Raw genomic sequence first — 23,014 nt, 5'->3', positions numbered from 1 at the left:
ACACCAGGGGGGGAGAAGGCCAGAGCCTCACCAGGACACTTGGAAAGAGCAGTTCAAGGGACAAGAAGAGAACCAGCCAAGAGCAGCACCTGAAATACCCAGGACAGGAAGAGGATGTGGCCAGTCATGTCAGAGATCAAGGAGAATCAGGATAGTGGAGAGAGAAGCAGAAAGCAGAGTCACAGAGTCTGTAGAGGGAGTCCAGCTGACTTCATGCTCAAAAAGGATTTGCCTGCGTGACAGACTGCTAGCTCTTTAACACAGCGTTACTGTTGTTCTTCCAGTCCGAGTGCTTTTACTGCAGTTATGGCCCGAATTTCCACCCTACGTTCGAGGTGTTCCTGGCCCACGGTGCGAGGAGTCTGGACCTGGTGTTGCTGAAATGCGCCACAAAGGACGGAGAAAAGAGGGTGTGGAGGCGCTTTGTGCAGCTGCCAGGTAACAGATCTACTGAGAACATGGTGGGTTAGAGGTCAGTATGGCCTGCTAGTGAGTATGACAATCATGCCAGGCAATAGCTGACTTGAGATGCATCTTGTGTGTCCTGTGGGTGCTGTGCTGGTCAGGGTGAACATGTCTCTGTCTCTTTCTCTCTCTGCAGTCCCTGCTGTTGAGACCAGGACCCCAAATACTTCTGCCCCTCAGAGTGAGTCCCTCTGTCCTCTTTGAGTATCTAGAGCTGGTTCCTCAGCCCTCGAGCAGCCAGTAGAAGGGTGTCTGTGTTTGTGTCAGGAATCACCAGCAGCGAAGGGTGGGAAGGAGCCTTGAATAAAGTGATCGAGGAGCTGGAAGCAGACGAGTACAAGAAGCTGAAGAACATTCTGCACCAGGAGGGGATGCCCCGGGGTAGACTTGGAGACACCGAGAAGCAGGACCTGGCCCACAGGATCGTCTCCCACTTCGGAACGGAAGTGTCTGTTCACGTCGTTCAGGAAGCCATGGCCAGAATTCCTCGGAACGACCCAGTGATACAAGGATTACTGAAGCCCTTTGTGGAGCAGCTGAGATAGAGAAGGAGCGTAAGGACACCCTGTAGGACTACAGTGTTTCACCATGAGGGAGTCACTCCTGAGGGACACACAGTCGTCCTCTCTCGGCTCACAGCAACGCCCCTGAGCCACACAGAGAGCGTGAGGAAGCTGAAGTGGAAATCTAATAAGTAAATTGATTCTTAAAAATGTAGAGAGCTTTGAAAAAAATATATTGGTGCTTTTAGATAATATATTTCAAGGATGTAACTGCTGTGCTACAGTACGTGCGGAATTTTAGAAAACAGTTCGTCAACAAAGTACACTGTTTAGGTTAGTTTAGAAGACAATGTACCAAAACAATATATGCTGTCTGGGTCATTAGAATTAGCTGAAAGTAACTGATAAGCTTTGAATAACAAATCTAGTTTTTCTTCTCTCGCTCTATGATGTAATCTGTTTTCTCTTAGAGAAAGGGGAAGTTTTAGAAGGGACCAAGTGCTGAACTTTTTTACAGCGCAACGTCTTATAAAAACCCTGTACTGCTTGTACAAATTGAGTCTCTGGTTGCACTTTGCAGGGCTCCCAAAATTGCAATATTGAAATAAAGACCTTACTCAGGTGAGAACTCTCTCTTGTGGCTTCCTTGATAGTTATATTTCCATGACAAAGGTCACACAGGCTCCTCTGAGCCTGCACTGATCCAGCCCATGAACACAGCAGAGCTGCCACTCTGTAGCCTGATGCCCTCAGAGCTCGGAGCTCAGCAAGGCTGGGAGACTGTAAGGAAACCAGGACGCTGCTGCTGTGTGTGGAGGTTGTGGACCAGCAGGTGGCGCTGTTCCCTCTGGAGCTCTGTGACACTGTGCTGTTGGAGGTGCTGCACTTCAGATGAAACTTCTGTAGCACCAAGGCGTATCATAAACATTTACCAATAATCTCTGCCCTTGAGTGAACAACAGTCCAGCTCTGCTGAGTCCAGCCCCTGGGAGTGTGTCCAAGGTGGGTTTCTCTGATGAGCATCAGGTCCTGACCCATAACACAAACCAGGGGGTCCATTTTGACATCTCCCATGACAGGAAATACTCATGTGGACCCAAGCTGGTGGGGTGACGGGTCTCCTCTGGAGTTGAGCTATAGCTGGGGGTAACCGATCAAACATCTGAAAGACGAACAGCCAATGAGAAGCCTGAAGAGCTACACCTGATGATGTCGCAGCCAATCAGCAGATGTGATCACTGGATTTGAAAAGGTACCGAACCTCCAAGAGACTGAGGGAGAAGCACCAGAAGGAGCTGCAGAACCACCTCCGCAGGATGGAGGAGGAGATCCAGACACGAGAGGAGAAGATCAGAGCGCTGGAGGAGAGGCTGAGGGAGGAGAGGGATGAGGGGAGGAGGAGAGAGCTGGAGGAGGAGCTGAGGAGAGAGAGAGGGGAGAGAGAGGCTGCAGAGAGAGATGGAGGGAGTGAGAGAGGAGCAGGAGAGGGAGAGGAGAGAGAGGAGACACACAGGAGGGAGATGGAGGAGCTCAGGCAGCACTATGAGGAAAAGGCCAGAGAGGAGGCAGAGAGACACGGAGAGACTCTCCAGCAGGTCAGTGTGTCGACAACACAGTTCACTCCAGCAGGACAGGAGCACAGTTCACTGCAGGAGGGAGATCGAGGAGCTGAGAGAGGCAGTAGAGTGACACAAAGGGACAGTAGAGAGACTCAATTCAGTTGTAGACAGATACAGTAAAGTAGTTTGGTATTTCAGTCCCCCGAAGCAGAAGAGACATACAAGAGATACAGGAGTGTGAATGAGAAGCTGAAGCAGCACAAGAGAGAAAGGCCACAGAAGATGATTGAGAGAAGGTGTTGCTCACTTAAAACATTCTCTAATCATATGAATGTATATCTTACGGATGTATTTAACCTAAATGAAATGAATTATGTTTAAAGAGAACAATAACAGCAGCTTTGCTCCATCCCAGCTTGTATCCAATCACAGCAGCCTCCCATCTGAAGCCCCTCCTTCTTCCCTCATCCCACTTCCTGTTCCTGTGGAGACTCCAACATGGTGGAGATGGTATCTTATCTCAATACTTCTCTTGAAGAAGGCTCCTTTTGCCAGCATTATTATGTAATGACATGTGATTGTTGAGTTGCCAAGTGCCTTGAACATTTACAGATGAAGGTTTTTCTATTAACTTTAGTCAACTGAATTCCAGCTTTATCATCCTCTGTTGGGAGATGAACATTACCAAGAAAAGGGACAGTACAATAGTGTTACTTTATGTGCTGCATTGAACTGTTGAGATTTAATGTATATATACAGTAATTGGAAGAAACTATTGAGATGTTTCACTGTGTATCAAACAGTATTTGTGTATAAAGATCTTTCTCCTGTTTTTATACCTTATCAGTTTAATGGACCAATATTCTTAAGAGACTCATCAGAGAGGCTGGACCAATGTCAGGGGCAGTGAGACTCTACACTGGGCACTATCTGGTGAGACAGACCAGCTCAGGGCTGTTAACCCCAGCAGTCTGTAAAGCCTGATAGAGACTCATCAGAGAAGCTGGACTCCAATGTCAGGGGCAGTGAGACTCTACACTGGGCACTATCTGGTGAGACAGACCAGCTCAGGGCTGTTAATCCCTGTTCTTCTGTCCTTGTGCTTCTCTGACCAGTCCAGACTGGGCTCATAATCATTATACACACTACACACAGGTTATACATTATTTTTGGATATATTTCTATTCAAACAATCTTGTATTTCTACCCAACTGAGGACATTTTACTGGAGTGATTACAGTGAACTACCAGGCTCATATAACTGCTGTGGGACTGGAGTACCATATAAGGTATTGTAACGCATACGGCCGCCAGCCACTGTGTAAGAGCCGGCGTACCAGAGCGGTGACATCACCGCCCTTCCCTGTGATAGCAGGACCACAGCCACTGGGCTGGGGAGAGTTCTCTCTTCGGCTCAACAAGCTGGGTCCCTGGTGAGTGACGCTGGAGTCCTGGGTTCGAGCCCCCCACGGTTTGGGGCCGACCTGATGTGCCAAGGGCGCCTGCCTGAACCCCATAGCGTTATGTTATTAATAAATATTTATATATAAACTACAGGCTCAAAGAAGCTTTGAAAAGCTGGAAGTGACATGAGAAAACAGTTCACAATAATGAAGTTCACTCACATTTAATACAGTCTCGATTTCATAAAAGAACAAGTAATAGGTTTATTCCAGGCTGAAAGAAGAAAGAAAGAAAACACAACGTTTCGGCCGTGCAGTCTTCTTCACACCTGAAACCTGTTACTTGTTTTATCTTGTATATATACATTTTTTATTTATTGTTGTTGTAATCCAGTGCTTTGAGAACCCACCTTTTAAGGTGCTATATAAAATAAAATAAAGTAGATTATTATTATAATAAAACCTGCTGTCGGGCTGAAGCGGATCGTCAGCGGCCCCGTGGTCATGGAAACCGGACCGACCGAACTGCCCGCGACTGCCCTCCCCTGCTGGTCTAATAATAATAATAATAATAATAATAATGATGACGACGCCGGCCGTCTCTTTCACCCGTGTCCACCGGTCCGGGGAGTTGGAGTCTCTCTGAGAGACGGTCTTTAACTCCGAGTCTCTCCGGGAGCGGGCCCGTCTGTGTCCACCCTCCTGTCGACAGCAGGCCGCTCTTTCCCCTCAGGAGAGGAGGAGCTGGAAGAGGAAGATGATGCAGATTCACGGCTTGGAGTTGGTTTTATTTTTATTTTATTTGTTTTTTAATGGCGGAGCTCCGGGCGACCGTTAAGAATCGAACAGCCGGCGCGCGCCGGTCCGCCGAAGCAGCGAGATCATTCAAATGTATTATTATTATTATTATTTATTATTATTATTTTATTATTATTACCCGTACAGAAGCACTCTATCTAGAAGCACTATCTCTCTGTCCTGTGTCCTAACAAACCCCACTAATCCCCCGTGTGGGAAAGAGGACCCGCTCGTCCCTCCTGTCCTGTCCCGGTGTCGCCGTCACTGGGACTGGAGCAGCCGGAGAGGAGACGCACTTCCAGAACTTTCCTTCCCGCTCGGCTCTTCCCCTCCTGAGGAAAGAGCATCTTCCCACACAAACAGCCCGTTTCTCTCGGAGACGCCCGCAGCACAGGGGGCCTTTTCCCAGGACACCAGGACTCCCCTCGTCTGCGGAAACACCCGGGAAGAGCCTCCCAGCCCACAGGAGGGGAGTCCCAGTCCTTCCCGGGATTTCCAGGACAGGAGCGGCTCCTCAGCTGGGAATAAATTTCTCTCCCTCCTCTGTGGAAGCCGTGTCCGCCAGGGAGTGGAAAGAAAAAAACGGTTTCTCGCCGTTTCGACTTTAGATCTCGAAATTATGACTTTTCTGACTCGGAATTGCGAGATATAAAGTCCCAATGACCAGAAATAAAGTTGTGATTCTGAGATTGTAAATCGCAGTTGCGAGATATAAAGTCCCAATGACCAGAAATAAAGTCGTGATTCTGAGATTGTAAGTCGCCGTTGCGAGATATAAAGTCCCAATGACCAGAAATAAAGTCGTGATTCTGAGATTGTAAGTCGCCGTTGCGGGATATAAAGTCCCAATGACCAGAAATAAAGTCGTGATTCTGAGATTGTAAGTCGCCGTTGCGAGATATAAAGTCCCAATGACCAGAAATAAAGTCTTGATTCTGAGATTGTAAGTCGCCATTGCGAGAGATAAAGTCCCAATGACCAGAAATAAAGTCGTGATTCTGAGATTGTAAGTCGCCGTTGCGGGATATAAAGTCCCAATGACCAGAAATAAAGTCGTGATTCTGAGATTGTAAGTCGCCGTTGCGGGATATAAAGTCCCAATGACCAGAAATAAAGTCGCGATTCTGAGATTGTAAGTCGCCGTTGCGAGATATAAAGTCCCAGTTGCCGGACGAGCCGGCAGCGGGTCTGGGCGCCGTAATGAACCGACGTCTTTCATCATCACGTCGGTTTTCCAGCGGCGCTTCAACGTCCTTCTGCACAAGCGAGCGGTGTGTTTCTGCAGCTGCACTCCGGCTGAAGGAGGTGAAAACGCGCTTCTCTTCCAGAAAGGTCCGTGTGTCCGAGCGAGCGGCCGGCCTGATGCGCGCAGTGTGGCTGACCGTCGCGCTGAAGCGCCTCTGTCTCTTCCTCAAGACCCCTCATGAGCAGCCCCTCGGACACCCACACCAGACACGCTGTGAGAAGGAGGCACACGCCCCCGCTGGGACTGCAGACACAGCCCGGCCGCCTCACGCCTGTCCTGGCCCACCCTGCCTGGCGCCCGCCGGAAACAGCTGCTCGCCATCTCGGCCACAACCGGCCACTTTCCCACCTCGGAGTCCCGGTCAGCGACACTGTGCTCTTCTACCGGGTGTGACACCGCCAGACCCACAGCTGGATACAAACTCACTGTTCCACTGTTACACACATATACTCTGTTACACACACATATACAATGTCAGAATTATATCCAAAAGTATTCATGATATTTATATATATATACAAAGAATACCCAAATACAAACATGATCAAAATAGAACATTATTTAAAATGAGTTTTCTTCACATGGGGCACTAAGGGCTGGTTTTCAGTGAGTCGGATCTCTTACGAGGAAGAGATCAGTGTTTCAGTGGAAAGTCCTCACTCTGTGTCCAGGAAGTATCCGGTCTTCCGCTGGGAAAGACTGTGTGGATCAGTGACTGACCTGCGGCAGTGTCTCTGTGTCTCTCTGTCACTCGGATAACATAGCCTGAGCTCCTCCTCTCTCTTTCCTGCTCCTGTCTCAGTGTCTTCAGCTCTCTCTCAGCTCCTCGATCTCCTGTCTGTTTCTCTCTCCTGTCTGTGGGCTGTGTGTGTGCGCTCTTGTGTGTCTGCGGGCTGTGTGTGTCTGCTCATTGTGTCTACAGGCTGTGTGTGTTCTCTATGTGTCTGAGGGTTATGTATTCTTGAGTGCCTTCAGGTTGTGTGTGAGACTACATTGTGACTACTGTGTGCGCTCTCGTGTGTCTGCAGGCTGTGTGCGCTCTCGTGTGTCTGCGGGCTGTGTGCGCTCTTGTGTGTGAGTCTGTGCTGCTCTGGTTTCTCCTCCCAGTAAAGCTCCTATCTGAGCTCCTACTGCAGCTCCTATCACTGTTCCTGCTGCTGCTCCTGTTGGGCCCCTCTGTTACAATTATACACATTTAGTGTGCTCTCTGAAGGCACCAGTTCTATAGGGTTTGGGCATTCAACTAGCTTTAACTAGCACAGTTTGTGCACAGGAGAAAAGATGACTGTGGATCCCAGCAAGTCAGGAAGAAGACCGGTTCGTTCCTGATGAAGCGCTAGTTCTGAATAGTGATTCAGCTGTCCACAGTTCCGACCTGTTCACGAGGCCTGCTGCTGGTTACTCTCTGGCAACCTCCACTCTAGACTCTTAGAACAAAGGAAAGTTCTGGCACTCGGACACACTGGCCGTTCCGTGGTTGTCCGGGCTGAGTCTCAGGATGGTCAGGAGGCGCTCTGCGAGAATGTCCTGCCCTTGGGAGCCTTCTGCTCCTGGAAAGTCCTCACTCTGTGTCCAGGAAGTATCCGGTCTTCCTCTCCCGCTGGGAAAGACTGTGTGGATCAGTGACTGACCTGCGGCAGTGTCTCTGTGTCTCTCTGTCACTCCGATAACACAGCCTGAGCTCCTCCTCTCTCTCTCCTGCTCCTGTCTCAGTGTCTTCAGCTCTCTCTCAGCTCCTCGATCTCCTGTCTGTTTCTCTCTCCTGTCTGTGGGCTGTGTGTGTCTGCTCATTGTGTCTGTGGGCTGTGTGTGTCTGAAGGTTGTGTCTGTGGGCTGTGTGTGTCTGAGGGTTGTGTATTCTTGAGCGCCTTCAGGTTTTATGTGAGACTACGTTGTTCCTACTGTGTGTGCTCTTGTGTGTCTGCGGGCTGTGTGTGTCTGCTCATTGTGTCTACAGGCTGTGTGTCTGAGGGTTGTGTACAGATGCAGCCATTCAAAGTGAGCGGTACAGACACGTTTAATTTTGGAACATAAACATACAGTATATAGCTGGTCTCGGTACTTTAAAGAAAAAAATACACACCAGTATTCCATTTCTCCATAAACATTTTAAGCATCGAAGTCTTTAACTAACGCGATACCGGAGTCAACAAGCATACTTTTAGAATTTGATTAAAAGGGAATATAATATGGAATCGCGTATCTCAAGAAATTAATAACGATATAATTATATTCATGTTGCAAAAGAACTGCAATGGACATAAAAACTCCCTTGCTTTTAACAGAGCGTTCCATAATTTCTAACTACGAAAATGCCAGGTGAAAGGATTTGTAAACATATTTTGTTAAAGCAAGTCAGTTTTTTCCGCAACACTTAAAAGACATTTTTCCAAGAAAGTTTAGCCTTTGTCACTAATGAAACCACTAAATAAAGACATAAATATAGAAATCTTAAGATTTGTTTTATTTAATGTTGGTAGCAGGATGAACTGTCAGAGTGTATATTTTGTCGCAGAGTTGCTGCAAGATGTTAACAGTGAAAAGGGTATTTAGAAATGAGTTATTTCAAGATGAAAATTTTCAGAATAATTGCAAATCTAGCAGGATAGAGAAAGCACAGAAAACTGGCAGTTAGATTGATCAGATTAGTATGAAAAGTCATTTAGCAAAGGGAATGAGAAGAGTGACAAACTAGTATACTTTAGATCTTTTTTTCTGAACCAGGGAAAATCTGATCATGTTTCCCTATAACAATAATAAAAAACTTTATTTGATATATCACCATTAAAGGTGTCATCTCAAAGCAATACAGTAGATGTAAAAACAGATAAAAGGACCACAGATTACAAAGTAAATGCATATAAGAAAGACAAGCAGTTAGAGGTGCTACCAAAATTAGAAAATGAAGCAGATACAGACACTAAGTCTTCTGAAAAGAAAGGTTCTGAGGTTAGATTTAAACTGGCCCTGGTGTGTGTGTGTTTGTGTCTGTCTGTCCTGTGATGGAATGGCGCTATGTCCAGGGTGTATTCTGCCTTGTGTCTGTCGCTTACTGGGATAGGCTCCAAATCCTCTGTACTGGATAAAGAGATTAGAAATGGATGGAAGTAAAGGCACTGTGTGGATGGAACTATACACAGTGTTAGAAACCCACTATGAAATGGCAGCATCTCACTGAGAATAAAACATTTTATAGTGCTGGCTTAAGGAAACAGCCTTTCCACCTCTCTTGCACATCAGTATCCATACCTAGTTATTTAAACAAATTGCCTCTAATTATAAACATCTTAATATGCTGGCTCTGTGGATCCGCATCAGCTATGTTTGCCCATTCCTTCAATTCATGTGCATCCAACACACAGTTCAATGCTAGCAACTACACAAAATCTATAATATGAGCTCTACTTGCCACTTACAATACCAACAGTACCAGCTAACTTTAGTAGTGACATTTTCATGGATCTTTTTAACAATAAAATTTACAACATCAGACTTCAGACACAATTAAACAGGCCTCAAAAAAGTCTGGTACAAACATTTTCAGCATGGAATAAACCGTTACTTTAATGGTATATACCTTAAATGGATTCATATTCTCAATAAGATTTGGTGCTCAGTAACATGACTTAGAAAATGACAGAAGACATACGTATCATGCTTATCCTTCTATTTTTCATAATCGTAAACTCCTTAAGGCAGTTACATTTTCTCTGTTCTGACCTGGAGTTACAGAGAAATTTAAATTCTAATAAGAGATTTGTAATGAGGAAAGTCATACCAATCACTCATACAGTACCAGGATTTGCAATTACAATACAAATACTTTCTTTCTGTATGTGTTTATTTTGCAGTTTGAGTCTATGGCATTCCTTTGGGGGTCTATACTCCAAGGCATGACTTTTTTATGGGAACATGACATTTTTTTAAACATATATTTTTGTGGTAGGAGGGCGCAAAACATCAGTATTTACTGCTATTAATTACTGTACGATTTATAGTTGAAATCTGAGCCTAGATATAAAGTTAGATATAAAGTTAAAATCTCGACAAAGCAATGTAGGAAATACAGAGAAAATAAATCCTTTCTGACATCTAAAATCAGTTTCGATCAAGGTCTCTAAAACGAACAAGAAAAAGAGGATTTTCGGAGGGCAATTACGCTGTGTTTATATAGGATAAGTGATTTACTGTATGAGCAATCTAATTTCTTGTTCGTTTAAAACAGTGAAATGTCAGCTGCAAAAGATCGCACCAGAAACAGCACTCTCTCTGCCTGTCATAGACGTTCAGGAAAGGCTGAATGAAGTCATGTCAAGTACAATAATTCGGTGATCAATAATAACAGTTGTAGGACAGTATATAAGGAGGATAAGGATTTTGAAGTTGACTCGAAATCTGATAGGTAACGAGTGCAAGGACTTGAAAACAGGTGTAATGCATCCCTGATAGGATTCTTGCTGTCATATTCTGAACATATTGAAGATTGCTCAGTGTGGATTTAATTTCCCCAGTGAACAGGATGTGCATTTATTAATTCTAGAAAAAAAGCCTTTCTTGATTTCTCTAGTTCTTAGTTTCTCTAGTTCCCTTTAAAATAAACTATTATTCCACAATGCAGAGTATTACATGGCCAGTATTTACACATGATATTTGTGATTTAAAGAAATTAACACAAGCAGCTTTTGGAGATTTAAGTGTTGGCTGAGTTATTGCAGGATAAAAGACTAGAGATGTTGGCAAGAGGAAGATAATTTGGGGAAAGCTGAGGAATACACTTATAACAAGAACACTTCCTAATGGGGTTAGGCATACTTTTGATGAAGATGATGAAGTTAACAGACTATATGTTTACATAGATACTGAAATAAGGATTGTATTTTAGATTATGTGTAGTTGCTGGCATTGAACTGTGTGTTGGATGCACATGAATTGAAGGAATGGGCAAACATAGCTGATGCGGATCCACAGAGCCAGCATATTAAGATGTTTATAATTAGAGGCAATTTGTTTAAATAACTAGGTATGGATACTGATGTGCAAGAGAGGTGGAAAGGCTGTTTCCTTAAGCCAGCACTATAAAATGTTTTATTCTCAGTGAGATGCTGCCATTTCATAGTGGGTTTCTAACACTGTGTATAGTTCCATCCACACAGTGCCTTTACTTCCATTTCTAATCTCTTTATCCAGTACAGAGGATTTGGAGCCTATCCCAGTAAGCAACGGACACAAGGCAGAATACACCCTGGACATAGCGCCAGTCCATCACAGGACAGACAGACACAAACACACACACACCAGGGCCAGTTTTCCCATAAACCAATTAACTTACCAGTATGTTTTGGAGTGCGAGAGGGAGTCATATCACACATATGGAGAAAAACCATGTAACCCAGAGAGAACATGTAATCCCCACACACACAGGATGGCAGGAATTGAACCTAGGACCCCAGTGCTGCAAGATAGCAATGCTAACCACTTTGCCACCATTATAAATGGATGGATATCTTAGTTATCTTTCTAGTTCACAGGTTTGCATGCATAATTTAATTTTGAAAGCCACTGAGACATCAGGTACTACTGTTGTATTTATGAAAAAGAAACAAAACAAAAAACATACTAACAACTGTGCCATCCTACTCCTTAGTTAATACATTTTATTATTCATAAACAGTTAACATTGTTAGCAAAATATTTTGAATTATATTTAACCCTATTTTTTCTTTAGTTTTGTATTTAACTTCTTATATGATAGTCAGACTTAATGTATATTTGAACAATGAAAATATATTTTTACAAGATTTTACATTAAGCACTTAAAATTAATATGGTTAATAATAGTAAACTGTAACATGCTGTAACAAGATCGGTTAAACTGCGAAGAAAATGCTTTCAGAGAAAATGTTTCAGGTGTGAAGAACATAGATCTCCAATGCAATTTCAACCAAACCTGTTCCCACACACCCTGCCCCCACTACCATTAGAATATACACAAAGCACTCAAATCTTTTGAGCTAATGATCAGGTGACCCGAGAGAGAGCGAGAGAAACACCAAGGGGTGCGGAACCAGGGAACTATTTACATGGAAAACGGGCGATCTCCCCAGACTGTCCGCCCGTTTCACTGTTACCTGGATACCTCTTTATTTAGAACTCACTAACACTGGTTTTTAGTTTAGAAGGATTCAAGTAGGGTTTTAGATGAAAGGCAGCGACCTTAATCAAGCCCAAATCATAATTGAACCCATTCAGAGCCTACATTACATTTTAGCGTTTCATTCTGAGCAGAAGACCCTCACACCTGAAGAAGGGGGAGGTGTTTTTCGCTGGAAATCTTGCCTGCTTCTACTTTACAACCGGAGTGCTGGCTGTGACGAATTAAACCGGTTTTATAGGTTTCAATCACAGACCATGTGACATGGGAGTCAGGAAACTAACACACAGCGGCACCGGATTTGATAACGCTATAAAAACGCTATAAAATAATGTGACTTGGCACAGAACAAGTTTACAGCACAGTACAATAATAAATGCTGACCATGACTTTAGAAGCATAAATTGCCTTACACTCAATTTAAACACAAGCTGTCTTTAGCCCTCTAAGCTGGTTCATACAGAAATGTAGAGATCCAAGCTCAGAACACACAGCTTCATTAGCGAATACATATGCAGGACAACTAGAGAAGACGTTTTACAGAGGATGGATTTTTAGAAACATCCCATCAGTGACATCACTGAAGTCAACTCCTAGGTACTGTAACTGTCGTGTGGATAGTTTCACAAGAATCAGACAAAGGTTTAAGCATCGCTTGTTCTAGATAAAACTGCAAAAAAAAAAACAACAACCAATAATGTACTTCTTTGCGGCTCTGTTTGCCCAAATCATATATTCACAACGTGAAATCTACAAAATAATATTAAGTAACCAAAATCCGCAATATGGAAACAGAACCTGTGTAATTGTTGATAGATGATGTACTCGTAACATTTTTTCAAGACGAACTACAACATTTAAAAAATGACTTGTATGTACTTGATATCTCTAATCAATCCAGGGGTCCCAGCACAAAACGAAACTAAAACGCATACCGTTTCGCGCTTCTTATTAGTTGCTCAAAAGTAATTTGACCGTATGAAATGCATAATATAAACCTAGAAACATATACGTGAGCAGTACTTAAGCACTGTAGTATCGGTGTTAAGACATACCTCTCAAATACTGTAAATCAAGTTAAAAATATCTCAAGACCGATTCTGGTCATAATGAAACCATGTTTCGTGTATGTTTTCTTTAAAGTACCGAGACCAGCCATATACTGTATGTTTATGTTCCAAAATTAATATCGTTTATGGCCTTCACACGCGTTGCAGTATGCTCCTATTCTTTTTATGCTCAGCTACTAAGATTTCCCTTCAGTGGTAAAATTAGATATGAATATTCAATACTTAAACGGGCACAGTTAAGACATTAAATATACATACTGTATACAGTACAGTTTGCATACGGTAATATGTTTATGTTACGCGATTAAAAAATAAATAAATAAAAATGAAAAGTCCAGCACCAGCTGGATTCAAACACACAACCTGCCAGTTGGTAGTCACGCACCTAGACCAGTAGGCTACAAGACAGCTCGCATGAACAGGCAGGCGAAACAGCCCTACACAGCCCTGTCGCAGCACACAAATTCTTTAGATACGCGATTCCATATTATATTAGCAGAAAAGCTTAAAACTACCACTTTTTCACACGCTATTTCACATGCTAGTTAAATACTTCGATGCTTAAAATCGTTAGGGAGAAATGGAATACCGGTGTGTATTTTTCCTTTAAAGTGCCGATTCCTGGAATCTGACTGGCTGACACCCCTCTGAAGTGGTTCCATAAAATCTGGTATACGGAAAAGAAAGCGTTGATAAATACAAGTGTCTTTTAATACACTCTTTGCTGTGCTCTTGAGGATCCTTGTGATATTTTAAGCTCTAGATGAATGATAGGTGTCGCATTTTAAATCATTTTCGTAGTTAGAAATTATGAAACGCCCTGTTAAAAGCAAGGAAGTTTTTATGCCTGACAAAGTATGGCTTGGACAGATTCCAAGTGCTTGTACAAATGTGCTAAAGAAATTATACTTTGAGTATACAGCTTGTCCAAAGTCATCCATTATTAATACTATTAGTAATATCTTCAGTAAAGGCTTTGATGCATAAATATTTCTGATAAAGGTAGGTTGTGTACTTTTGTCCAACTGAGCAATCTTGCTTTCATAAAATATACCAACATTTTAATGACTGATGATTAACATGCTGTAATACACAGTTCAAAATTAAAGGCTCAAATGCTGTACATGAGAGGTTAAGCTCCCCCTGGCGGTTTTACAAGGCGACGCCGGATAGTTAGCCACGTGACACACGTGAACTGCGTGATACCGCGACACGCCCACCGGGGTATGCCGCGAAATACCTCACCCATTTTGAATGGCTGCATCTGTACGTGTGCATGAGTGTCTGAGTGTGACTGCGAGTCTGCGTGCGAGTGTACGTGTGCGAGTGTCTGAGTGTGACCGAGTCTGTGTGTGCCCAAGTGTCTGAGTGTGACTGCGAGTCTGTGCCCGAGTGTACATGTGCGAGAGTGTCTGAGTGTGACTGTGAGTCTGTGCCCGAGTGTACGTGTGCGAGAGTGTCTGAGTGTGACTGCGAGTCTGTGTGCGAGTGTACGTGTGCGAGAGTGTCTGAGTGTGACTGCGAGTCTGCGGGCGAGTGTACGTGTGCGAGAGTGTCTGGGTGACTGCGAGTCTGCGTGTGCGAGTGTCTGAGTGTGACTGCGAGTGTACGTGTGCGAGTGTCTGAGTGCGACTGCGAGTCTGCGTGTGCGAGTGTCTGAGTGTGACTGCGAGTCTACGTGCACGAGAGTGTCTGAGTGTGACTGCGAGTCTGCGTGTGCGAGAGTGTCTGAGTGTGACTGCGAGTCTGCGTGCGAATGTACGTGTGCGAGTGTCTGAGTGTGACTGCGAGTGTGCGTGTGCGAGAGTGTCTGAGTGTGACTGCGAGTCTGCGTGTGCGAGAGTGTCTGAGTCTGCGGGCGAGTTTACGTATGCGAGAGTGTCTGAGTGTGACTGCGAGTCTGCGCGCGAGTGTATGTGTGCAAGTGTCTGAGGTTGACTGTGAGTCTGCGTACGAGTGTACGTGTGCGAGTGTCTGAGTGTGACTGCGAGTGTGCGTGTGCGAGAGTGTTTGAATGTGACTGCGAGTGTACGTGTGCGAGTGTCTGAGTGTGACTGCGAGTCTGCGGGCGAGTGTACGTGTGCGAGAGAGTCTGAGTGTGACTGCGAGTCTGCGTGCGAGTGTACGTGTGCGAGAGTGTCTGAGTGTCACTGCGAGTCTGTGCCCGAGTGTGCGTGTGCGAGAGTGTCTGAGTGTGACTGCGAGTGTGCGTTTGCGAGAGTGTCTGAGTGTGACTGCGAGAGTGCGTGTGCGAGTGTACGTGTGCGAGAGTGTCTGAGTGTGACTGCGAGTGTACGTGTGCGAGTGTCTGAGTGTGACTGCGAGTCTGTGCCCGAGTCTACGTGACTGCGAGTCTGTGTGCAAGTCTACTTGTGCGAGTGTACGTGTGCGCCTGAGTCTGTCTCTGAGTGTCTGCGAGTCTACATGTGTGCGAGTGTCTGAGTGTCTGCGAGTCTACATGTGTGCGAGTGTCCGAGTGTGACTGCGAGTCTGAGTGCGAGTCTACATGTGTGCGAGTGTCCGAGTGTGACTGCGAGTGTGACTGCGAGTCTACATGTGCGCGAGTGTCTGAGTGTCTGCGAGTCTACATGTGTGCGAGTGTCCGAGTGTGACTGCGAGTCTGAGTGCGAGTCTACATGTGTGCGAGTGTCCGAGTGTGACTGCGAGTCTGAGTGCGAGTGTCCGAGTGTCTGCGAGTCTACATGTGTGCGAGTGTCCGAGTGTGACTGCGAGTCTGTGTGCGCGCGCGAGTCTACGTGCCCGGGAGTGAGTCTGAGTGTGACTACGAGTCTGTGCGAGTCTACGTGTGCGAGAGTGTGCGTGTGACTGAGTCTGTGTGTGAGTCTACATATGTGCGAGAGTGCGAGTCTACATGTGTGCGAGATCAGATCGCCACCGCCAGCCATGGGGAGTCCACCGTCAGGTCTGTCCAGTCAGTGTGTCTGTATGAACCCCTCTCTCTCAGTGCAGTGTTCATGTACTGGAGTGTCCAGTCAGTGTGTCTGTGTGAACCCCTCTCTCTCTCTCTCTCTCAGTGCAGTGTTCATGTACTGGAGTGTCCAGTCAGTGTGTCTGTATGAACCCCTCTCTCTCTCAGTGCAGTGTTCATGTACTGGAGTGTCCAGTCAGTGTGTCTGTATGAACCCCTCTCTCTCTCAGTGCAGTGTTCATGTACTGGAGTGTCCAGTCAGTGTGTCTGTATGAACCCCACTCTCTCTCTCTCAGTGTTAATATGAGATGTGTCTCTCTCTCCAGCTACACCTCTCTGATCTCCATGGCCTGCCAGATCTCCTCCAGGATGAAGTTCCTGGCCTCCCTGAACTTTGTGCACCGGGACCTGGCGACCCGGAACTGCCTGGTGGGGGAGGGCGGCGCCATCAAGATCGCCGACTTCGGCATGAGCCGCAACCTGTACGCCGGCGACTGTGTGGGGGTGTTGGGGGTGACCCCATGTGTCTGTGTCCCCAGGGGAAGTTCACCACGGCCAGCGATGTGTGGGCGTTTGGGGTGACCCTCTGGGAGATGCTGAGGCTGTGTAAGGAGCAGCCCTACGCCTCCATGACAGATGAGCTGGTGATCGAGAACGCTGGAGAGTTCTTCAGAGACCAGGGCAAGCAGGTAACAGCCACACCTGGCCAGGAGTACCTGTACCTGTCTCTCTCCTGTTCAAGAGGCTTTATTAGCATGACCGATGGGTACAATCAGTGTTGCCAAAGCAAATAAAAATAATAAAATTAACATGGAACAAAACAAAAAATAGAAGTAAAATAAAACCTACAGACATGTCACAGACATTTACAACAAAGAGATATGATAAAATATTGACATATACTGTAGGCGGCTGGAGCATTATTGGGAGACAGACTCACTGTTCCTCAGGCTGTGACAGGAGATCACATACTGGGCTGCCAGATCAACTGAGTTCCCTCCTCCCTCTCCCAGTAGGATGGGGACCCGTTGTGACTCTGGCAAGTGTGGGAACTGTGGGATTAGATTTCTGAATTTCGGGAAATGTTTCTCTAATCCCAGAGTATCTGTCACAGTGCAGTAGGAAGTGCACCTCTGTCTCTATTTCTCCCCGCTGGCAGTGGGAGCACAGCCTGTCCTCTCTGGGCAGCCAGGTCTGCCTGTGTCGCCCAGTTTCTATGGCCAGGTTGTGGTCACTGAGCCTGTACTTCGTCAGGGTCTGTTTCTGTTTGTAATTTTTTATTTTGGTCAAATATTCAGCTAGTGTGTATTGTCTGTTTAGGGTTCTGTAGCATTCCAGTTTATATTGTGTTTGTGTGTGTGTGTCCCAGTGTGTGAGATATTGCTGTTTGATCTGTGCTGTGATGTGGTTGAGTCTGGGTTGTGGTGCTCTAGCAGTGCTGTCCTGAGGCTGGTTAGGATTGGTGTGGCTCAGGTCGGTGAGCCTCAGGCCCAGCTGGCTCAGGGGGCTCTGTTTTGGGCTCAGCAGGGCTTTGTGGTGGTAGGAATTTTGGTCGCTGTTTTTTAGGTGTAGCCAATACTTTAATATTCTTTTCTGTATGTTTATCAATAGTGGGTACTGGCCTTATTCGGCCCTGCACCCGTTGTTAGGAGTTTTTCTCTGCACACGGAGGATGATTCTACAGATCTCCATGTGCAGAGTTTCTGTGGGGTGTTTGTCCCATTGGGTGTAATCCTGGTCTGTGAGGGGACCCCACACTTCACTGCCATATAGGGCAATGGGTTGGATTACACTTTCAAATATTTGGAGCCAGATTCTTGTTGGTGGGCTGATGTTGAAGAGCCTCCTTCTTATTGCGTAGAAAACCCTGAGTGCCTTCTCCCTCAGTGCCTTCACTGCCAAGTCAAAACTCCCGGAAGAGCTGATGGTGAGACCGAGATATGTGTAGCTGGATGTGTGCTCCAATGTGTTGTTGTTCAGTGTGAATTTGTACCTGTTTCCCTGAGGTCTGGCTTTCTTCTGGAAAACCATAACTCTGGTCTTGTCTCTCTCTCAAGGGCAGGACTTTGTCCTCTCAGTGGCCCTGGGTTCAGTTAATGATTAACTCACCAGGGCAGAATGAAGTCTTGGACGCCGCCTGATATGAACGTTTCTGGTATATCTCATCACTTAGGAATTTAAAAATATATATAAAAATACTTTTAAAATTGTTTTTCATAAGCAAACTCTCTTGTTTGGGGTTCTGGAAAGTTGATCTAAAAGGATCTCCAAAGCACTTTACAGTCAGGGACCCCACTTCATCCCACCTGCAAACAACTGAGAAGAGGGAATTTGGGGAGTACAGACCGAACCCCGACTAAGCAGCACCCCTGACCAGCAGTCGGGTCACTGGGGTCACTGGGGTCACACCCCTGCTCTCACACACTGTAAGGACATTGTTGTTGTCATTCTGTAAATCGCTTTGAGAAGACACCTTTAAAGGTGCTATATAAAATAGTTTTTTTTTTAAATTATTACTTCAAATGAGATCTGCTGAAAATCAAGAGTCGATTTTATTGTTGGACATGTGCAGCTATATAGAATCTGTTGATGTATTAATCACTCTTGCCATTAGTAATAAATTAATTTAAAACAATGAAATATGGCTATAATCTGTTAGGTTTTGCACCAATTGAATGATTTTTGTAAAGTTCTTTTAGAACAGCATGACGTGACCTCGATAGTACTGACCTGTGACAAGACTGTGAAAGTGAAAACGTTTTTGAAGTTGATTAGATTATTCTTTATTGCCAATAGTTGGTGGAATTTGCTAATAGTACAGCAAACAACACAGATGAGTCACACATATAACATATACAGTACAAATTTACATAGAACAGAAGACAAACATTGTCACATACAGCACATATGTAAACAACTTTCCATGTTAAACAATAAATTATACAAGGAAGTCAGAGTTCAAGGTGAATTCAGAGGTCGCATGGCAGAGGGGAGGAGTCTGAGGTTGAATCAGACCGTCCTTGATTGGGAGGATCTGAAACTTGTTCCAGAAGCAAGAAGCTGAAAGAGATTATGAGGTGGGGGAGAGGGGTCGGAGATGATTTTCTGGGCACAACTGGAGGTGCAGCTTGAGTACAGAGATGAGATACTCTGGCTTCCTTGAAGAAACAGCCAGATTTGATCTTCTGATCATTTTAACTACTAAATACTCTTTTCTGTGTCCTGTCTTCTGTTGTTATTGTGTGGAAAACAGCTCCGTGCTGTTATAGACAGAACAGTGAAAACTGCCTCTGAGAAACACACAGGTAAAAACCATGTCTGATCAAGTCTGCTGCTGTCATTAACACGCATGAAAATACTATTGGTGAAAAAGAACCTAATACCTCGTCAGTGATTTTTTACATAAACATTTTTATATAAAAACAGTAAAACCAGGAACATGTTTATTAAATGTTTAATAAATTCCAAACAGTTTGATAGATCTCTGATCGCTGACAAGAGAAAGTGAAAGTAAATCAGCTCCTGTCTCTGAGCTGCTGTGTGATGGACTAAATCTAATCTCCCTGAGAGAAAACAGTTCAAGTACAGCACAGAGGATTTAAACAGACACAGGTCTGTGTGCCACTGTGTTAGTAACGCAGTACAGAGCGGAGCACAGTATGATTTTAATTCCTAACAGGACACAAGATGGTTGAATCTCTCAGTCTGATGACCAGTAAGATCAGTGAATCAGTAATACAGCATCAGTCACACTCACTGTTGGGAGGTTTAAGACCTTTACTGTTCCTCCTCTTGACAGGCAGTCTGGGCTCCTCTTCTCTCTCTCTCTCCCTTCTTTCATACTTCTGTCTCAGCTCCTCTGTCTCTCTCTGTCTCTCCTCCTCCCTCTGTCTCAGCTCCTCTCTCTCTTTCTGTCTCTCCTCCTCCCTCTGTCTCAGCTCCTCTGTCTCTCTCTGTTTCTCCTCCTCCCTCTGTCTCAGCTCCTCTGTCTCTCTGTATCAGCTCCTCTGTCTCTCCTCCTCCCTCTGTCTCAGCTCCTCTGTCTCTCTCTGTCTCTCCTCCTCCCTCTGTCTCAGCTCCTCTGTCTCTCTCTGTCTCTCCTCCTCCAACCTCTGTCTCAGCTCCTGTCTCTCTCTGTCTCTCCTCCTCCCTCTGTCTCGGCTCCTCTATCTCTCGTTCAGTGTTTATTTCTTTGATGTCAGTGGTGAAGTACAGCCCATAGTTTCCTGCCACCATGTCCTCTATCTTCTCCAGCAGCTCTGTGACCTGAGTGCGGTCGCCCCTGTTCTTGTTGTTGAGAACATGATACCTGTTCCCACACTTCTCCACCAGATACTGGAGCTTCTTCCCTTCTCTCTCAATGTGCTGCTCAATGGTTATGTCTCTCAGTGTGTCCCCCCAGGTGAACAGCACTATTGTGTGTCTCCAGACTCTCTCACTGAGAAGCTCCAGATATTTCTTCACTGATCTCCAGTCTGTGGCTGAGTCCAGATCAATCACCAGGAGGAGAGCGTGGGGTCCTGGGGGACACAGAGACACACTGCGCACAACCTCCTCTCTGACATGCTGTGGATCAGTCCTTATTATACGTGGAAAAGAGGAGTACCCTGGAGTGTCGACCACAGTGATCTGCCTCCCAGCTACTTCTCCCTCTCTCTTCACACACTCCTCAGTTACTCCCTCAGTGACAAACTCCTCTCTGCCCAGGATGGTGTTTCCTGCTGAGCTCTTCTCAGACAATCTCTGGCCCAGCAGCACGATCCTGATCTCTGAGAGACGCTGTGGTGCCTCATGGGCATCAGCCCGTCTCCTCCCTGTCAGAGAGAAAGATCACAGATTATTTACATGATAAAGTTCTCATCACATCTATCTTCACTCTTCATCCCATTGAAAATTCACGATAAAAACTTTTCTATATCTTTTCTATTGTCCCTGCCCTGTGACAGAGGAAAATCACAGATTATTGAGATTAATTTTCTGTGTATTTTCTGTGGTATACAAAAATGTTCTGTTAATGTTAGGTAATCAGACTGTATTCTTACAACATTCTTATTCTGTATTCTTGGAATTTATGTAATATATATATATATTTAACTGTTCTCTCAATAGTACATGTTTATTTTTCATCACAATTTTTTTTCTTAGAATAATTTAACCTCACTGAAAGTTTAGATTTCTCTCATCTGATAAATAGACATTTTTCCCAACTCCTTCCTTGCTCATCTTTACCAAGGGCACCAATACTTCTGGAGGGCCCTGTAGAGTCCCCCTAACACTGAGTATCCAATGGCAGTTCAGACACATATGGGACTCCTGTGTTCAGAATGAACCTTTATACCACCTTATTTTAAAAATACATGTAAAAAAACTGTAAAATCATTCAGTCTGTCCTGATTCTTCACTAGCGAATCTAAAATGTCACATTTCATAAAGACATGTTTGGGACTCAGCCACCTGGCTGGGAAATCTGTGTGTTGTATAGTTTCAAACCGCTTAGAAACTATCTACTGTGATCCACACTGAAGAGAACTAGCATGATGTTAGTTTAAAAACAGTGAAACTGACAAGCTGGAGGAACTGAGTCTCTTCAGTCTGAAGGGAGTGTCCCACACTGACAGGGTGAAGATAGTGAACCATATATATATACAAAATATTCAACATCCTCAGTGACAGTCAGTCATCATTAAAGACCAGTTAGATATTGACACCTCAGAGTTCCTCAGAATTAACACTGAAACTCAAAGCAACACTAAGACTTAAAATCAGGAGTGGGAGGCTCTACTGTACACAGAGAGAGGTGGGAGAGGGGAACAGGCTGATACCCTGGCTTCTCTCCAGACATAGCTGGGTGAGCTCCTCCAGTCAGGACAGGAGGCTCTACTGTACACAGAGAGGGGTGGGAGAGGGGAACAAGCTGCCCAGTCAGGACAGGAGAACCTGGAATCACTACTAATTATGGGCCAAATAAATTCCTCTGTTGTTCATCTGTACTGATTCCTCTCTGGTATTATCAGCTGTACAACAAACACAACCTCTGAGCAACAAACAGGAAACGATCATATCTGAGCGTGTCTGAGCATCATGAATACTAACAGTGTGAATCCAATACCATCAGCACACAGTCAGGTTTTACATCAATCATTTTACCTTAAATAAACACCTTATTAAAATATTTAGTACATTCCAAACAGCTTGAGTTGACAGTACTGATCCCTGATCTCTGACAAGAGAAAGTGAAAGTACATCAGCTCCTGTCTCTATCTCCAAGTTCAGACCCTGTGTGTCTGACAGACAGAACACACTCTCAGCAGACAGGAAGACACTTCTCCAGCTGCTGCTGTGCTCTGTGACAGAGAAGAGACCCTCAGTGACTCCCTTTATGACACTCTGACAGGCAGAACAAGAGAAAACTCACCAGGGCTGAGCGCTGAGCTCCTACACGCTGCCATCTCTCTCTCTCCTTCTCTTCCTGCTGATCTGAAGGGCAGGACTATGTCCTCTCAGTGGCCCTTGATAAAATATTTAGTGGGTTCAGTTAATGATTAACTCACCAGAGCAGAATGAAGTCTTGGGCGCCGCCTGATATGAACGTTTCTGGTATATCTCATCACTTAGGAATTTAAAAAAACTTTAAAAATTATTTTTCATAAGCAAACTCTCTTGTTTGGGGTTCTGGAAAGTTGATCTAAAAGGATCTCCAAAGCACTTTACAGTCAGGGACCCCACTTCATCCCACCTACAATCAACTGAGGAGAGGGAATTTGGGGAGTACAGTCCGAACCCCGACTAAGCAACACCCCTGACCAGCAGTCGGGACACTGGGGTCCACACCCGTCTGGATCAATGAAGTTAATGAGGCGCTGTCCCCGCCAGGGGGAGACAAGGCACCA

The 23,014-nt window shown here is 45.0% G+C and overlaps 3 protein-coding genes across 3 annotated transcripts in view; 2 read left to right on the top strand and 1 right to left on the bottom strand.

The window, feature by feature from the left end:
* Positions 1-1,596, top strand: part of LOC148671932 (uncharacterized) — a 49,784-nt gene extending 48,188 nt beyond the window's left edge. Inside the window, exons 8-10 of the mRNA XM_088632759.1 lie at positions 285-438; positions 602-646; positions 733-1,596. Coding sequence (XP_088488885.1) covers positions 285-438; positions 602-646; positions 733-1,010 — 477 coding nt within the window. The 3' untranslated portion in view covers positions 1,011-1,596. The remainder of the gene's footprint in view (positions 1-284; positions 439-601; positions 647-732) is intronic.
* Positions 1-23,014, top strand: part of LOC148671925 (GTPase IMAP family member 7-like) — a 396,318-nt gene that overhangs the window by 304,703 nt on the left and 68,601 nt on the right. The window lies entirely within an intron of this gene.
* LOC148671931 (GTPase IMAP family member 9-like) lies at positions 19,957-22,573 on the bottom strand. Its single transcript, XM_088631060.1, has 2 exons — positions 22,540-22,573; positions 19,957-20,938 (listed from the first exon to the last, which is right to left on the bottom strand). Exons 1-2 carry the CDS (start codon positions 22,571-22,573, stop codon positions 19,962-19,964), a joined length of 1,011 nt encoding a protein of 336 aa, XP_088487186.1. The 3' UTR covers positions 19,957-19,961.

Source organism: Lepisosteus platostomus, chromosome 5 (assembly GCF_059453375.1).
Source record: "Lepisosteus platostomus isolate fLepPlt1 chromosome 5, fLepPlt1.hap1, whole genome shotgun sequence".
In the NCBI taxonomy this organism is placed as follows: Eukaryota; Metazoa; Chordata; class Actinopteri; order Semionotiformes; family Lepisosteidae; genus Lepisosteus; species Lepisosteus platostomus.
Note: the sequence above shows the minus strand (reverse complement) of the source record. Positions and strands in the feature narration are given on the sequence as shown.